This window comes from Chlamydotis macqueenii, chromosome 2, assembly GCF_036417535.1.
Source record: "Chlamydotis macqueenii isolate bChlMac1 chromosome 2, bChlMac1.mat, whole genome shotgun sequence".
Lineage (NCBI taxonomy): Eukaryota > Metazoa > Chordata > Aves > Otidiformes > Otididae > Chlamydotis > Chlamydotis macqueenii.
In genome coordinates this window covers 155,441,456-155,457,697 of record NC_141557.1, presented here as the reverse complement: position 1 = coordinate 155,457,697, position 16,242 = coordinate 155,441,456, and the positions used below count along the sequence as shown (strand labels likewise).

Below are 16,242 nucleotides of genomic sequence, written 5' to 3'. Positions count from 1 at the left end.
GGAGGACTGGGAAACGGAGCAGCAGCAGCCAGAGTAGGTGGCAAATCTGTTTCTCTTATGAGTCTGGAAGGGCTCTTGGGTGTCTTGGCATCTCTTCAGGAGATACCGGAAAACTCCCCCATCGGGAGGAGGAGGTCTTCTTGAGAAAACAACCAGCAATCTGTAAGGCTTTGTCGTTTTTTTTTTATTTTTTTTTTTTTATTAATATTATTCCAGCAGGAAAGAAAGGCTCGATTAAACCCTTTGTATCCTCCCAAGGTGTAGCTACACAAGCGCTCAGCCCTGCAGGCAGGTTGTTACTCACGAGCAGCTCTAAGAGGAGAGGGGATGTTTCTGGTTTTCTGTGGCCGAAATCCCAGGGCACCAAGGGCGCAGGGCACACAAAAGCTGTCTCTTCCCATCTTCCCTGCAGCCAGGAAACTGAAAGGAAAAAGGTGCAGGGTTGGCACATCCCTTCTGGATTTCGGTCTGAGGCTAGACCAGGGTGCTAAAGGGGCGGGAGGGGGGAGGGGGTTGTTCCTAGGTCCGATGGGTCGGGGCAGCCCCCCCAGGGCTGTAGCTGGGCTCGGCCCCCGGCGCTGCTCCCTGGCTGGGGACCGCAACCCGGGCCGGGGCAGAAGCAGCGTCTCCCGCAAGAGATCTCTGCAAAAAGCTGCTTCTCGGTGGGGCTGGGGGCTGCCCTGCCGTGCTGCCCCGCAATCCGCCCCCCCATCCACGGGCGGAGGCTCCGGTTCAGAAGGAGCCGCATCGGCAGGCAGCGCATCCCGGCATCCTTCATCCCTTCATCCCCATCCTCCTCTCCTTCCTGCTTCGGCGGTGAAAGCAACTCCCCCCTCCCCTCGCCGGGGGCCGGGGATGCCCTCCCCCTCCCCTCCCTCCCCTCCAGCCGCAGCGGGGGCGGGGGGCTGTGATGCTGCGGGGGGATCCCCGGGGTGTCGAGCGGGGTCTCCCCTTCCGCCGGCTGCCGGGATCTCCCCACTCGGAACCGGCGGCCCCCGCTGCTGGGGGCTGGCAACTGGGGGAGTGGGGGGAGCCCGTTGGTGGAGGGCCGGTGCTCCACGCACCGTGGATGACTTAGACACGCGGGGCTGGGGGAGCGGGAGGGGGGGGCGGGCGCCCGGCTATTTGCTGGCTGCATACAATGGGCCACTCCCTAACGTGAGGACTCCGGGGGGGGGGGGGGGGGGAGGCAGGAGCTAGGAGGAGGAGGAGGAAGAGGAGGCGGAGGGGGGGTGGGGAAGGGGCTCGGGCGTCGGGCTGGTAAATTAACTCTGCGATGATTTCCCTCCCTTGCGCCGGCCCAGGTGCCCGCCGGCGGGGATGACCTGAGGGGGATGTGACTGCCTCCCCTCACCCCACTTTTTTTTTTTTTACCCCCCCTCCCTCCATAGATACATATATACATACGTACATGTGTGTATATATATAAAGAAATCGGTAGTGGGGGAGGGGCGGGGAGCTCGGATCATGGCCCTGGGGCTCCCGGGGCTGCCGCCGCCGATCCGCAGCTCGCCTCGGGGGGGGGCCCGGCCCCGACCATGGGGCTGAAGGCTCGGCGCGGCGCGGCGGCCGGTAGCGGGGCCGGCGGAGCGGCGGCAGCCGAGGGGCGGCCGGCAGCGGCCGGGGGGGTCGGCGACCCCGAGCAGGGCTCGCTGGCCCTGGGCACCGGCGGCGATCGCGACGGGACGCTGCTGCTGGAGGGCGGCGGGAAGGAGGAGGGCGGCAAGCGGAGCCCGGCGGGGCTGGGGCTGCTGGCGAAGACCCCCCTGAGCCGCCCGGCGAAGCGGAACCACGCCAAGTGCCGCCGCATCCAAACTTTGATCTACGACGCCCTGGAACGACCCCGCGGCTGGGCGCTGCTCTACCACGCCTTCGTGTGAGTACGCGGGCGCGGAGCGGGGGCTGCCCCGGGGACGGGGGAATGCCCGTTTTGCTTTATCATTCTCGGCGTGAGGCGAGCTCCGGGGGGGCTCGCTCCGGCGAGGGTCTTCCCACGGGCTGTCTTCACAGAGTGTTGGGTTTTTTTTTATTATTTTCATTATTGTTATTATTATTTTTGTGTCTTCGGATTTTCCGAGACAAGCAGCTGTTTTGAAGCCGGTGCCCCTCTCCCGCCTGCGCGCCCGCGGTGCCGGGGAGCGGCGTGCCCGAGCCGCTGATCCCGAGCCCCCGGCAAAGCGATGCTGGGGAGACCGAGCTCAGGGCAGGTTTAAGGCTCCAAGTGCTTAAGGGGGACGCTGCCGGTTGCGGCTCAGCCTGGAGCCCTGCCTGCCGTTAACCTGGCTCCTACTAACCCGAGTGAACCGACTGAAAGTGTCAAATGAAAATTTTCGGGTTTTGGTCCCAGTAAACCTCACCCCGCAGTGCGTGAAACCCGAGCATTGCAGCACCGCCAGCCCCAAACTTCAGCTGGCCGCAAGCGAGCTGAAGCAAACTCGTTTTGTGGCCCGAAGGTGACAAGTCAAGCTAATGACTTTGCGTTCCTAAAAATTCTGTTCTCTTAAGTTTTCATAAGGAATATAGAAAAAATAAATCTGCTTTGGCAGAGTCCTATTAAAATAAATACAGGGTTTAGTGTTGTGAATGTGTTTGAAAACCCAAGAGATTATCAGCGATCATGGTGCTACTGTGTTTTTCTTGAGTGCTCTAACATCTACAGAGCTCGGTGTGAGAGAGGATTTAAGCAGCGATTTCTGAAATTGGTTTATTTGCTGAAGACAAACAAAGTGCTTGAGGCTGTATGGGCTGCGAGCCTGGAGCTGGATCTTGGGAAGTCCAGATCCTTGGAGTGGTCTTTGCACTTGCAAATAAACACCTTGAGTTTAGGGCTGTGCTTTTACCTTCAGGCAAATTTCTCCTTGATGTTTGCGGGGTTTTAGCCCTGGGTGAGGAGTAACAGGGAGCGCTCACTGTGGAAGTGCTGCTGTGTGCCACTCACTCCTTGCTGCTCCTCTCCTTTCAGTGTTTTCATAAAGTGCGTCTTGGGACACAGCATCCTGCTTTCCAGCTTAACTTCTGTGGAAACGTGGATATTGGATGCTGTGACACTTTTTTTCAGTTCTTTCACCCCTTTTTGCCATAGGAAAACTTGTGCTAGCAGGCAGGGAGTGACAGCGTTTGGGGTGTGTTATGCTGGGAAGGCTCTTTGGTCTGGAGCTTGCTGTTCGATCGTCCCTCAGTATTGCATAATGCTGCTTCTTGTCAGAGAGAGCAGTGTCTGGATGGCGAGACACCCCGTTCATCGCTGCCTAAGTGGGGCTTTACACATGCCAGAGCGTTACCAGCACTTGGCATCTCTCTGTGGACAGCCGTGGCAGCTGGGCCAAGTCCATGTCTGGGCTCACACCTGGATATAAGCAATAGGACGGTGGATGAGTCTAGAGAGGCTCAGGTGAGCTGAGAGATTCACATTTATTTGCAGTATGGATCATAGGATGGGAAAAATTTCAATATGTTTGTAAGGTTTGATCCTTTTCAAGAGTGGACCTGATGCTTTATGTGGCCAGCTTCTCTGTGGTGACTTAGTCCTGCAGAACTGAGACGGGAGCCTAACCTGCTCTCAGAGAATTCTATAATAATCTTGTTAAGACAATTCGTGCCAAATTCACAGGACTGAAAAGTACACTTTTAGAAGTCCTTTATCCTTAAAGGAAGTAAAATACACAAGTCCTGGTCTATCAAGCCTGTCACAAACATCCTATCCCTTCCCAGGACATGCCTGGGGGCTCAGCAGACCCAGGCCGCACTGAGTTTTTCTTCAGTCTCAGCTCCCTCTGAAGTCAGTAGAAGTTGTAGGCTCCTACCTCTCTGTAGGATCAAACTCTAGAAATGAAATCTGCTGAAAGTGGTGGAAGAGTGTGCTGAGACCTTGCTGACAGGCTTCAGAGCTTGTTCCTATGGCTGGAGAAGGATGACCTGCTGGAGAACAGGAGTAGTGCTGCGGGGAAGCAGAACCTAAGACCATATCCAGAGTCTTTGTTCTCGCTTTCAAGTGAATTGTCTTGTAACCTTTTTCCTTCTGAAAAGGAGTCTCTCTCAGGCTGAAGGTGCTGCTGTGACACTGCGTAGTGCCACCCCAGCAGTTCCCCAGTACTTCTTTTCACACTAGAACAGTTTACGCTTTCTTTTGAGTAGGTGAGAGATTGCCAGCCTTTCTATAGAATCTACAAATCTGATGCTGTTTTGATTTTGAAGAAAAGTCCCATTTATCTTAATGACTTGTTACACTTTGTCTTGGTCTTCTGAGTAACTTTGCAATAAATACCATGCAACCAAATTAAGACTAAGAACAGTGCTCTCATATACGAAAAAAACCAAGAGAGTAAACAGCCGAGGGTCAAAAGGGACTGCAGCATGGGTGGATGTGGTGAATTCCTTACGGATCCAAGCATTCAGGGGTGTTTAAGGAAGAACTAAGGCAAAGGACTCTGGTATCTCAGGATTTAAAAGGTGGGAAGCTGCTGATGGAAGAGAGTTGCCAACTTTCAGGACACATCAAGGGTGTTGTGTGGGGGCAGAAAGGGGCTTTGCAAAGATCTTTGCAAAAGCTTTGAACACTAGAACTTGTAAAAGCGTGGTACAGATGGGATCTCGTTAAATCGTACCGTGACACCCATATAGCTGCAAAGGGGTCATGATGCTTGTGTATCTCGCTGTTATAACGTGCACACAAATCAGGTTTGATGCAGTCCCTGTTGTAAATGCTCACTTTGGTTTAGGTGAGGTTAGATCTATGAGATGATTCAGGTTATATCTACTCAGATTATTCAATCTATTTAAATCATTCAATGAGAATGCATAGACGTGATCAGGCCCTACCAAGCCCTAGGGACAGAGACGCAGAGAAGAAAGAGAGAAATTCCTGATGGCAATTTTAGTGCTCAGCTTTCACTGGAAGTGATTTACGGAAAGTGACATGAGATATTTTTCTTGTGATTCTTCCTTTTTTCTTGTTCTGCACAAGTGAGTTTGTCCAAGCCTACCCTAATAGCAAAGAGAAAGGTGATTCAGTCCTAAAGAAGCTGACTCTGTTTCCTTCACCATCCGAAAATATTTATTCCCTGGCACCCCTGCTAGACAGGAGATTTACCTAACAGTCGCAAAGTTCTCCTCTGCTAGGGCATCAGGGTTCACAGACTTCTTGGCAATATGGCAATATCTTAACAGCATAGTTGGTAAGCGAAAATTGATTTTCCCGTGAAAACTTGCAGCTCTGTTGAGCTAAACTCCTACTGAACATTTTCAATAATAAAAAAAAAATCTGATTTATGCTTTGAGATTTTTAATTTGGTAATGTCTCTTGGGGGTTGCAGGTGAGGCTACAATCTATCTCTGCTCTTTTCTGAGCCAGTCTCCCTGTAGGTATAGCTGCTGTTCTGGTGCTGTACTGTATTTTCCTTTGTGTTGAGCAGCACAACATAGTGCAGGAAACCCCTGCGGTTGGTGTCTCGTGGGATGTGTTCTTTGGCCAGGGAGACTGACTCGAGACCTGTTCGCCTCCACGAGCCATCCAAATGCTTTATTTATGCACAGAAGCATAAATTAATTGAATGAAAAATTGAAAACAAGTAAGATTTTGTTTTCCCAGTTTATTTTTAATTGTAAGCACAAAATATTTGATGGATAATGGACAGAGTCCAGAAAGGTAACAAAAGACAGATCAAGTTCGCAATTGCAATTTGTGGAAAATTTTCAGCCTGACTTAAAGAAAAGAGAGGCTGAAGGGGAGGTAGCTAGGAGATATTCTTATTTTCATTCCATCCTCTGAGACAACTACCACCTTTACTTTCATGGAAAAATAAGACTAGGAAAAGGCCTGGGATTAGATTTTCTTTTTTTTGGGAAAGTGTACAATATTGGCTACACTCTGCTGATGTAGATCACCACGGCGTACCTGTTGATGACAGAGGGAAACCATAGGGAACATTTGGAAACCCTTCTTATTTGCCACTCAATCTTCTTTCAATACCACTTAATACCTGGAATAAAAGAGGAGGCAGAGTCATACGATCCATCAAATCGTCAGTATTTCTGGGGAGCACCAGTGAGCACCTCTTGCATGACCGATTATGAGTGGGTTGTTTGCGGAACAGAGTGTTGAGGGACTCAGGGAACAGGATGAACGTCTAGGGACTTTCGATTATTTTCCTCTTTGCCCTCTGGGAGATGCTCCATAACGTGTGCTGGTCCACCAGCCTGGGTCAGCCACCTGGGGTGAGACGGGAACAAGATGGTAAAAAGAAGGACAAATATGAATCCTGCCTTGGCCTGTTTGGCGTGGACTTGTCTCTAAGTGAGCGAGTCCCCAGAGCAGCAGAGCAAGTCTGGTCCATTAGCAAGTGCCCTTTGCTTATATGTTTGCCAATATGAGTTCTGTCTTAATTATTTATGCTAATTCATCGTAATGCACGGATAAATATTCTGCACTATACTTTGTAAAAAATAATGAAGTCTTAGTTATTGGAGACCTCACCGCACACCCCTGCTATTGCATCTCCATCGAGGCTTGCGGAGTCCATGCTGGCTTTGCATGCGGTTTAGCGAGATGCGACTCAGCTGCTGGGCTCAGCCGACATCGCAGGCTGTGGTCACCAGCTGCCAAAAGCTGGTGTTTGCCGGTAGGAATAAGAAGGAGCAGCAGAGCCTGGAAACGCCACAGGCTGTGTAAGGTGAGCAGCTTGTCATCCCCAACCGTAGCTTTGGAGTCGCTTCAGCAGCTCGTAGGTGCCCGAAGCTTGTTTAAGCATCTGAACTACCTCTGAAATTACAGACCTGGTCCTTTGGTGGGAATAGGTGTGTTTTCAGCTACAGCCTCGTATCTCCTTGCCAGGGTGTTGGGGCTGACAGTAAGACCCACTCCCGGAGCGGGTACCCGTGGGTCGGGTTGGTCAGCTCGCGTGCTCAGTGTTGCCATGGCTACGCTGCTAACTTGCTGAGTTTTGGTGCTGCTTCATGCCTGCTCAATGGGCTTGCAGGAACTGCAGGCACACAGCTGCCTGTAGCACAGACTTGTGCCTCAGTGTCCCCAAAACCCCTGGGGATGCCTGAGCACCCTTCTTGCACCCTTCTGCAAGTGCTCACACCACGTGAAGCGGTGATGTGGCCTCATCTGGATGGGCGGCAAGATCATGTAGAATCATTCAGATTAAAGAAGACCTTTAAGAGCATTGAGTCCAACTGCAAACCTAACACTGCCAAGTCCACCACTAAACCATGTTCCTAAGTGCTGCATCTACACAGACCCACCATGTCCAATGATGCACGAGGGAGGGCATGGCGTGCAGGTGAGCATTGGTGCCGCCAGTGACAACAAACACTCAGCAGCTGATCTTTCGATGCTGTCAGCTTGGCTCAGAAATAAGCCCCTCAGAAAGAAGTCATAGCCACTGGTGTAATTTCTATAAAACTGAACAGTCCCAAATTTCATCATTTTGATGAGAGATGATATGGCAAAGCCCTCCCGGCAGGCAGAAAATCATGTTTTTCTTCTCTTTTGAGAAACGGTAGTGGAGAGTAGCACCATCTCAGTGCTACCCCAGCAGTCCTGGAGGCACCGTCAGCGGTAAAGCCCAGGACTAGACTTACTGCAGTATCTCCAGTGCAGCAGCTGGGATTCTAATTGGAGGTACTACTTGGTTTGTAAAAGCCATCTGTTTCTTCTTGTGCCTCCCTTGCACCTTGCAGCAAGCAGCAGATCATCATGGGGAACACCTGGGCACCTCTGGGTCGGCTGCCGGGCAAGGGGGCCACATGGATTTTACTTCTTGTTTTAATCTGAGATGGACATTAGAGAAACACTTTAAAAATGAGTGGGGAGAGACTTTCCACACCCATTTTGCTCATTTTTTGGTGCAGAATGTAGAAACATTCAAAACAAAGTTAATGGAAAAAATGGTAACTGAAGACCATGCATATTAACAGCTGGATTCAAAATCCCTTACATACATATAACACCAGTTACATACCAGTGCGTGACTGTGTGCAACTGAACATGAAGGTGCCCCAGCAGTTCCTACTTCTCCCAAACATCACGCCAAAGGCTACTTACTCAGCATCTTTCTGTTCTTTCTTTGGTGCTCCCTGTCGTCATATATCACTTGATTGAATCCTCTTTATTTATAGCTTAACCAACGTGCAAACCTGTGCGTGTTTGTAGAGCACAATTTTGTACCTCTTGGTCAGTAAAAAGTCCTTTCCAGCATTGAGATGTATGTGCAGGGTCAGGTGATGGCATGAGTATTCAAGGACAAGGTCTAAACTTGAGTAATTTAGATCTAATTTAACAGCTGTAAGAAACTTTCCAAACAAAATCAATCAAATGAGTGTTAAGATCATTTATATCTTGTTTAGAAACATAATCAATTGGTGACCTTAGACACAGCCAGGCAGCTGGGTGGGTGGTTGAGTACTACCATGATCAGCCTTGCATGGTATAAATAAATGATAATGATTATTCTCATATTTAATAATGCTATATTCCCGTCTTGTGCATGGAACTTTACAGAAGGAATAGAACCATGGAGACATTGCATCTGCTATTGCTTCTGGCAGATACTGTATTAAATGGGATAACTTAAATATTAATAGCTTTACAAGGAACGTGGTCCACAAGAGCTGTTAAGTACATGCTGCCTTCTGTCGTAGGATGATAGCTGGGAAACTTTCTGTGGAGAGCGGGACATACCCAGGGATATTTAGGTTCATGGTAACCTACTTAGGAAAAAAGGCACTTTGGGAGAACCTTCAGGCTCGAAATCTGTAAATTGCCTTCCCCAGCCTTAAGCGAGCAAACTACCTAAGAGCATGTTTAACTTGGAGTAAGTGAAAGGTACCACTGATGTCAGGAGGAACCTATCCAAGGTGACCCTGGGGTCATCCAAAGCAGAAGAGTGTGACTAAGATTTGTTGGAAAGCAGCACTAGGTATCACTATCTTCCTCTGCACAGCCAACTTGCTGCTCTACTTGGGCCATGTGAGATCGCCCTAAGCTACAGTTCTCCACAGGATCTGCCACAGGCCTTCATCCCTCCTGTACCTTAATAGCCACCTCTGGTTATAGTCACCAGGATAACACCTTGCCCTCCTCAGAGGTGCTGCCTTTTGCTCTTGTGTGAGGGTTTTAAAAAACCCTGCTGAAGTGGAGTTGCATATCTCCACACCTCCAAATCTCAGTTTGGAGAGATGCTAAGACCCTGACATGCGAGGCATCCAGTGTCTCTTGTGGTGGGATCTCCCTTCTCCTACATGTGTTAATCTTGCCAAAGTCTTTCCTACTTTACTTTTTCTAGGTTACTGGTGCATGGTGGTGGAGCATCCCAGGTCCCTTGTATGGCAGCAGCAGTGGAGGAATCCTAATCCTGTTTGGGCTGGCTGTTGTCTTTTGCTTCCTTTAACACTACAGACTTTACTTCATTTTAGGGGCACTTGCATCTCGGTTGTCCTCCCTGTTTTTGGAGTTGTTGCTGAGAGCTATATGGGTGTGTTTTGTATTCCCTTGCCAAGCTGTATTAGTTTGTGACTGTCATGTTGACTCTCCAGAGGAGCTCTCTAATTCCAGATACTTTTCATATCTACTTTCTTCTGTCCTCACTGCTGTTTTGATCACCTTCCAGATTAGTATCTCGTAATTTTGTTAACATTCAATTTAATTCTTTTTATAGATCATTAAGGAAGCACTTAATGAGACCAGAACTAAGAAAATCCATTCAGCATTTCACTAAATAACAGCTTCCCCCCTTCCTGGTTTATACAATATAATTTGTTATAGCTTTATTTATAGCTCTGAAGCCAGTTTTTAATTTCATGTAGTTTCTTCTGATCATCTGAATTAATACTAGAACTAAGATTTTATGAAATATTACACCTATGTCAAAACAGCAAATATTGCCTCATTTGTTTTTGTTCAAACCTGATTGTTGAGCTATGTTTATCTATTTAGTAAAGTGACACACATTTAATTGTTATCTTCTCATCTCAGATTTTTCATACTTTTGACATGGTAAGTGTGTAGATTGTATAACAAAATAATTCAGTGTTCCTAGTGCTGTCCACCAGCAGAGGAGAGCTAAAGCAATGCTGAAAGCTTAAATGCCCTGATCCATCCAAGTCTTAGTTCTTATATGTTATGTAATAGCTGTTAGGTTTGGGTTATACTTAATTTCAGGCAAAGGACAGAGATGTTAATCCTAAACCAGAAGACTGTCTAAAGGGCATTCCCCACTGACTGTAAATACAGAGAGTCTAAAATTTTCTGTTTTCAGTGGGGCTGGAGGAGAAGCAAGTACAGCTGTTGAGAAACTGATAGTGAAATCCCCGAAGCGCATGGTGGGGAGCTGCCCACCAGGCTCTCAGCAGTGCAGCATCAGCTCTGCTTATCTTTGTTCCCCCTCATGCCTCTCCATGCACCGCTCAGAGTGTTTACGAGGAGGGATTACACCCTGAGGAGGGAATGTCAAGAGCAGCTGATTGAAATTGCAGGGGAATTAATTTAGGAAGGTAATTACAAGAACTGGAATTTGCTCTTCTACCTTTGCTAACATTGCTGCTCTCGTGAGATGTGCTGGAAGAATTTCAATGCGCACAACTGGCTGAGGCTCCCTGATCAGACCTCAGACACCATCTGTGCAGTGGCACCAGATGCATAGGACCACAGCTCAGGACCATCCTTGCACTGCGGAAGCAGCTTTTCTCATGCCTACAGTAGTCATAAACTATGTCTAGACTAATTGATAAAGCCGTGCTGGGGGTCTTCCCGAGCAGTGGCACACACTGGTCAGTAACACAACATTACCAGGAGACGTGTGCCATGGTGTTTGTCTGAGACAACTGAATGATCAGGCACAGATCAAGTGTTGCTGCAGACCTGGGACAACTTTGAGTAGGAGCCTGCATATGGCTTCTGCTTTGGAGACCAGTGAGGTCAGTGATATGGACACTGGTCATGCCAGCTGGCCTCATGGACAGAGCAGGACTGAGCATTTTTGGCTGACTAGAACAGACATAATCGTTATATGTGAGATCTCATCACTTTGAGGATATCCTCCTGGGTCTACGCAAAAAGCCACTTCACTTTGGGATAAGAGCCTTCACTTAAATAAAGACCCAGGAAACCCTAGCACACTGAAATAACATAGGTTTTACCCTATGTGTGTGTTCAGTAACACATTTTATTTTCTATATTCTTTACTCTTCCTGTTCACGGGACTTTGTCAAGGCTTTCGCCTTTTCTGTTTCAGCACTTCTTGTGCTGATCAAACTCCCATGGAGGTTCAAATACTTCACCCCCACATCTTGGCATAATAGGGTAATGTAATATTAGGCATATTGCAATGAGAGTGATGAAGTGCTGGAACAGGTTGCCCAGAGAGGTGGTGGATGCCCCATCCCTGGAAACATTCAAGGTGAGGTTGGACGGGGCTCTGAGCAACCTGATCCTTGCTCCTTGCAGGGGGGTTGGACTAGATGGCCTTTAAAGGTGCCTTCCAACCCTAATGATTCTATGACTCTATATTAACAAAAGAACAATTTTTGTGGTACTAATCCAGGAGGAAGAGCCCACTGATCATTCATTACCAAACTTATGATTTGCATAAAACCCAGAAGAAGATATTTTTAGTTGTGTTGTTGCTGATATTTGGACATTTCTACCAATTTTATCTCACTCATTATTGTAGATGTTGCTCCATTACCTTGTCAGGTCCTGGCTACAATGACACTGTGCAGAGGTGAGGTCTGGCAGCCACATGCTCATGGCAGTTTCTGCTCTCAGAATACAGTGTTGTCACATAGTACGTTCTCAAATATGCTACTCTTCAGTGCCAAATTACTTAAAACAACTGTATTTCCCTGCTTTTCCTCAGGGCTTGTGAGGCTGTCTCTCAACATCCACAATGGGATCCATCCATCTATGCCTTATTTGAGGTAGCTGTCTGGACTCCCTTTATAGCTGCTGAGGAAAAACAGGAAATAGAAATTTCTGGAGTGCAATTAATCTTATCCTAAAGAGGATTCTAAAATAGGTGAGATTAATCACCTCTTGCAGTGCCTGAAACTTTTCACTGACTACAAAGGAGATCTCGGGTGGCTAAATTGAATTTAGGTATCTACACTGAAAACACCAGAGGGGTGGAAAACTTTTTGCCTGGCCTGACAGGCAGTACTCAAAGCCACATTAAGATCACTAAATTTAGATACGTTCATGTAGGGCTCTGTGTGTGCAATAGGTGCTTAAGTTCCCTCTATAGTCAGTGGAGATCTAATCAATATAGTCAATAGATTTTATGGTGTAAATCATCCAGCCAGATGCAAGGGTCTGCTTTGTATCAAGATAAATCACAGCTTCAGCTCCATTGAGCAGCTGTCCATTGTCTATAGCAGGAGCTGAGGTGACCTGATCCAGACAGACGAGTCCTACCTCTAAAGGTAAGAGGAATATGACTCTTATTATTACAGAGGCTTTTATTAATATTAGGCTTAACATAAAATTCTAATTCCCTTTCCTCAAGAGCTGTGCATATGCAGCTGCTTATTACCCCAGGCCATGACAGGCCTACAGTCATCCCCAATGTTATGCCAAAGAAAAATATGATGATGTGGTTGATGACCTCAGTTTCATCATCCTACTTATGCTGCTGATTTCAGTAGCTTTAAGATCTGTTTCTAGTTGGGAGTCTTGAGTTTGCCTTTCCACCTTTCCTTTGTTCTCTGGTTTGCTATGGGGTCTATCTCCCTGAGCCCTCCCATAAATTTGCTCTTGATTTATAATCATTGTTGCAGTCAGTCTTGAGGTCGTGCTCAACCCCAGACTTAAGTACCTCTTGTACCGAGCTTCAAATCCAAGGACTGTGATTGACTCTGTTTTCCCTCCATCTTTTTGTCACCACTCGGAATTTACCTTGGCACAGGAGTTGCTGTGGTGGGAGCTTGCCAGCAGCAGTCCTGCTTCTTCCTATTCCTGACTGCTCCTCCTGTTTCCATCACTCAAAACTAGCTTCCCAAATCAATGAACAAACAACACTGCTTTCTAGAAAGTGTCATTTAGGGACCAAAAAGCAGTTTGCAAGTGGACATTGCTCTTATGAAGGCTGTAACAAATGTAGAAGATCAAATTGAATGGCCTGGGCTGAATGAGGATGATTGTGATGGGCATTGATAGGCCTGAACTGGTGTTTGTGTGCTATCGTTTTCTCTACAGAGCTGGAAACTTCGTAGGTATGTAAGCACCATTCAGTATTTTAGGGGGCATACTGGCTTTCATACAGCAGCTGAATCAGTAAACTAGCATAATTGAACCTAATACCGAAATCATCAGAGAACTGTAGAAAATCTGAATGCATGAAAATGCTCTGAGATAAGGAAGCATTTTTGGGCGGTACTGTGTTTCTTTAACAGCTGCTAGTTTGTGTTTTGCTTGTTTTTGCAGAAATACTGAGCCAGCAACCTCTTTTAGTCATATTAGTGCAAATGCAGAGTAAATCTATTGGTTTTGGCTGCAGTACCGTGAGCTTGTTCTGCACTCACTACAAAATCTTTTCAGTTTTTACTGATATTCTGCTAGTGCCAGAGGCCAAGGTCGATGTTCTGCACCTCTGGTGAGGTACTTCCCCATCACAGTAAACTTGCCCTCCCAGTAAGGTAAGACAGCTTGAGGAATGGGGTAAATAGGAGAGATGGAGATCCCCTGGCAAGATAACAACTGAGCAGCAACCTGTCCCAGAGTTGCCAGTACTCACACCATGGTGTTCGTGGCTTGTCTCCTTCATGTTGGGAGCTGGCTTGTACAAGCGTGGAGTCCTTCCTTCCCTCCCTGCTCCCCAAAGTGGAAAGAGGATTTTTCCTCCTTCATAAATGCAGTTATTTAGTGAACAAATACAGTTATTTCATTAATAAATAGAGTTATTTAGGTAACAAGTGCAGTGCAGATAAGCTGGGGAAGTGGAGTACGCAAAACACTGTCTTTCTGCCCATTCTTGATGTAGGTCCTCTCTGATGTTGGGGCTGTAGGAGGAAGTTGACAATTGCAATCATAAAACCATTTAGTTTGGAAGGGTTTAGAGGTCTCCAGTCCAACCCACAGAGCAGGGCCCACTTCAAAGTAAAATCAGGTTGCTGAGGGCTGTGTCCGGTTAAGTTTTGTGCATCTCCAAGATTTAAACTACTTTATATTGTGAGCAGTGATAGATTTGGTTGCACCTCACAGATTATGTTGTTTTCTGCTTTTCTCATGACAAGCAAGCTTCTTGGCCCGGAGTCATGGAGGGTTTTCTTCCCTCCCCATGCCATTCAATCCTGAATATGTGTGGACAGAAGCGAGATGTAACATCTGGACAGAAATGCTGAGTAGGTCAGTACACTGTGGAGGAAAAAACTCTCTCATTAGCCACAACAAAAGTTGCTTGTTGCTAGGCTAACTAGCACCAACATTGTCTATATTTGGAGTACTGACACTGGGAAATGCTAGGGATAATCTTCAGTGTAATCATTAGAGTTCCTTGAAAATAGGAAAACTTTCCCAATGACTTCTCAATTTTTTTACTGACATTGTTGTGATTTGTCATTTCCACAATTTTTTTTATCATTCAGAAGAATCATTCAGTCTTCAGCAGTTTATCCCTACTCTGTGACTCCTCCTGACTTTCCCATCTCTTTCTCCCTGTCCCTTCCTCACTCAATCCCATCTTCTCTCCTTTGGTGGCATTCATCACCTCACTACTGAAGGCATTCATCACCTCACTACTGGATCATCGAGCTGCGCTCTTTTTGTGCGACCTCTCATCCTTTCGTACTTTATGTCACTGCAACAGTAGAGTTCAATGTGACTTAAATTTAGGTGGCCTAAGTGTTGATTGAAGTTGATGGAGCTGATGTGACAGTTTGTCTCTTACCTGGACATAGCTGTATTTACTTTTTGGTCTTTTTTAATACTTTTTTTTAAACTTACTGGACTTTGACATTGAGTTTGCCTATGTCAGCATTAAGATTGTACCTCTAATTCCCTTAGAGTAGGGACCTAATAGGAATTACCTTGTCCATACGGTGCGAGGCAGTTTAGATGCAGGAATTATCTCTGAATCACCTTGTGTTTCATCATCATTAGTGTTTCTTTTTTGATTGCACAGCTCCCTGATGTTGAATCTGGCATCTGGTGGTAAGGTACTTGTGCTGGACCAGCCTGTGACTTTCTGCACAGCCTGAAGATAGAGTCCCTACGCAAGCAGCATCCCTGTATGAGAAGCCCTTAGAGTTGTTGTGATTCAGACCCACACACTTCTGAGTCACTGCTCCTGATCATTCTTTGCTCTAGGGGTGATGGTGGTGTTAGGGAAAGAATGATTTATTGATGACCTGTGTAGGTAACAGATTTCTTGCAGTGACTCAGCTGCTCTCTCCAGAAAAACGGAACATGAAGTGGAGGTGGACACCAATCTCTCTTCCCAGAAAGGGTACAAACTGAGCTAGTATCTGTCTCTTGAGTTTTTTCGCATTCCTGGTCTTAGTGGTAAGAGGAGGGGGTTTAGGAGCACCACTAACAGGCTGATCCAAGATCTGCGTGGTACTCCATGCACAGCCTGAACCACACCTGCAGCCCTTGCTCCCAGAGTGGAGATGATAACACAGGGACTGAGTGCTGAGTCTTACTGCATGAATCACCACATTCCCCAGCCAATTGGATGAGAACACAACATTGCTCCTAGAGACCAAAGCAGGACATTATCAACTCTAGAGCAACATTTTGCTGGAGACCATAGAAAAGGTTTTCTGTAATAGAGTAATGTCTTATAGTTTTCTGGAGACAGGAACTCTAAAGACAACATTATTAGGATGAGTGAAGAAAAGAGATTTTAGGCAGATGGAAATGTGTCAGTGCTCATCTTCATTGGCGGTGCTTGTTTTCACTTATTCCATCAGGAGTTAATTTCCACACAACTTGAAGTAGATAATGTGTATACGAGCATTAATCTGAGTGCTCCATCAATGTTTGTTCCAGACTGTGAAGACTGGGAGTTTCTGTTATAGGAGAGGGTTTTTTAATTGCATGAGTGATGATATAGCAACGGTTGGGAGTTGATGCAAGATAAATTCAGGCTATAGATAAGGTCTAATAGGGGAGCAGAAATCTACTGGAAGAATTTGCACAAGAAATTATAAATTTTCCACTTGTCATTTTTAAATCAAACTTGTAGAATTGTCCAAAAGACAGCCATAGGCTGTAGCTTAGCTGCAGAATATGGTCTTGAATCAATA

General features: G+C 46.8%; 1 protein-coding gene across 2 annotated transcripts in view; it reads left to right on the top strand.

Moving 5' to 3' along the window:
• Positions 1-1,538: 1,538 nt before the first annotated feature.
• Positions 1,539-16,242, top strand: part of KCNQ3 (potassium voltage-gated channel subfamily Q member 3) — a 196,868-nt gene continuing 182,164 nt past the window's right edge. For both annotated transcript variants that reach the window (XM_086742622.1, XM_086742621.1), the window contains exon 1: positions 1,539-1,876. In XM_086742622.1, the coding sequence (XP_086598748.1) occupies positions 1,539-1,876 (338 nt within the window). The remainder of the gene's footprint in view (positions 1,877-16,242) is intronic.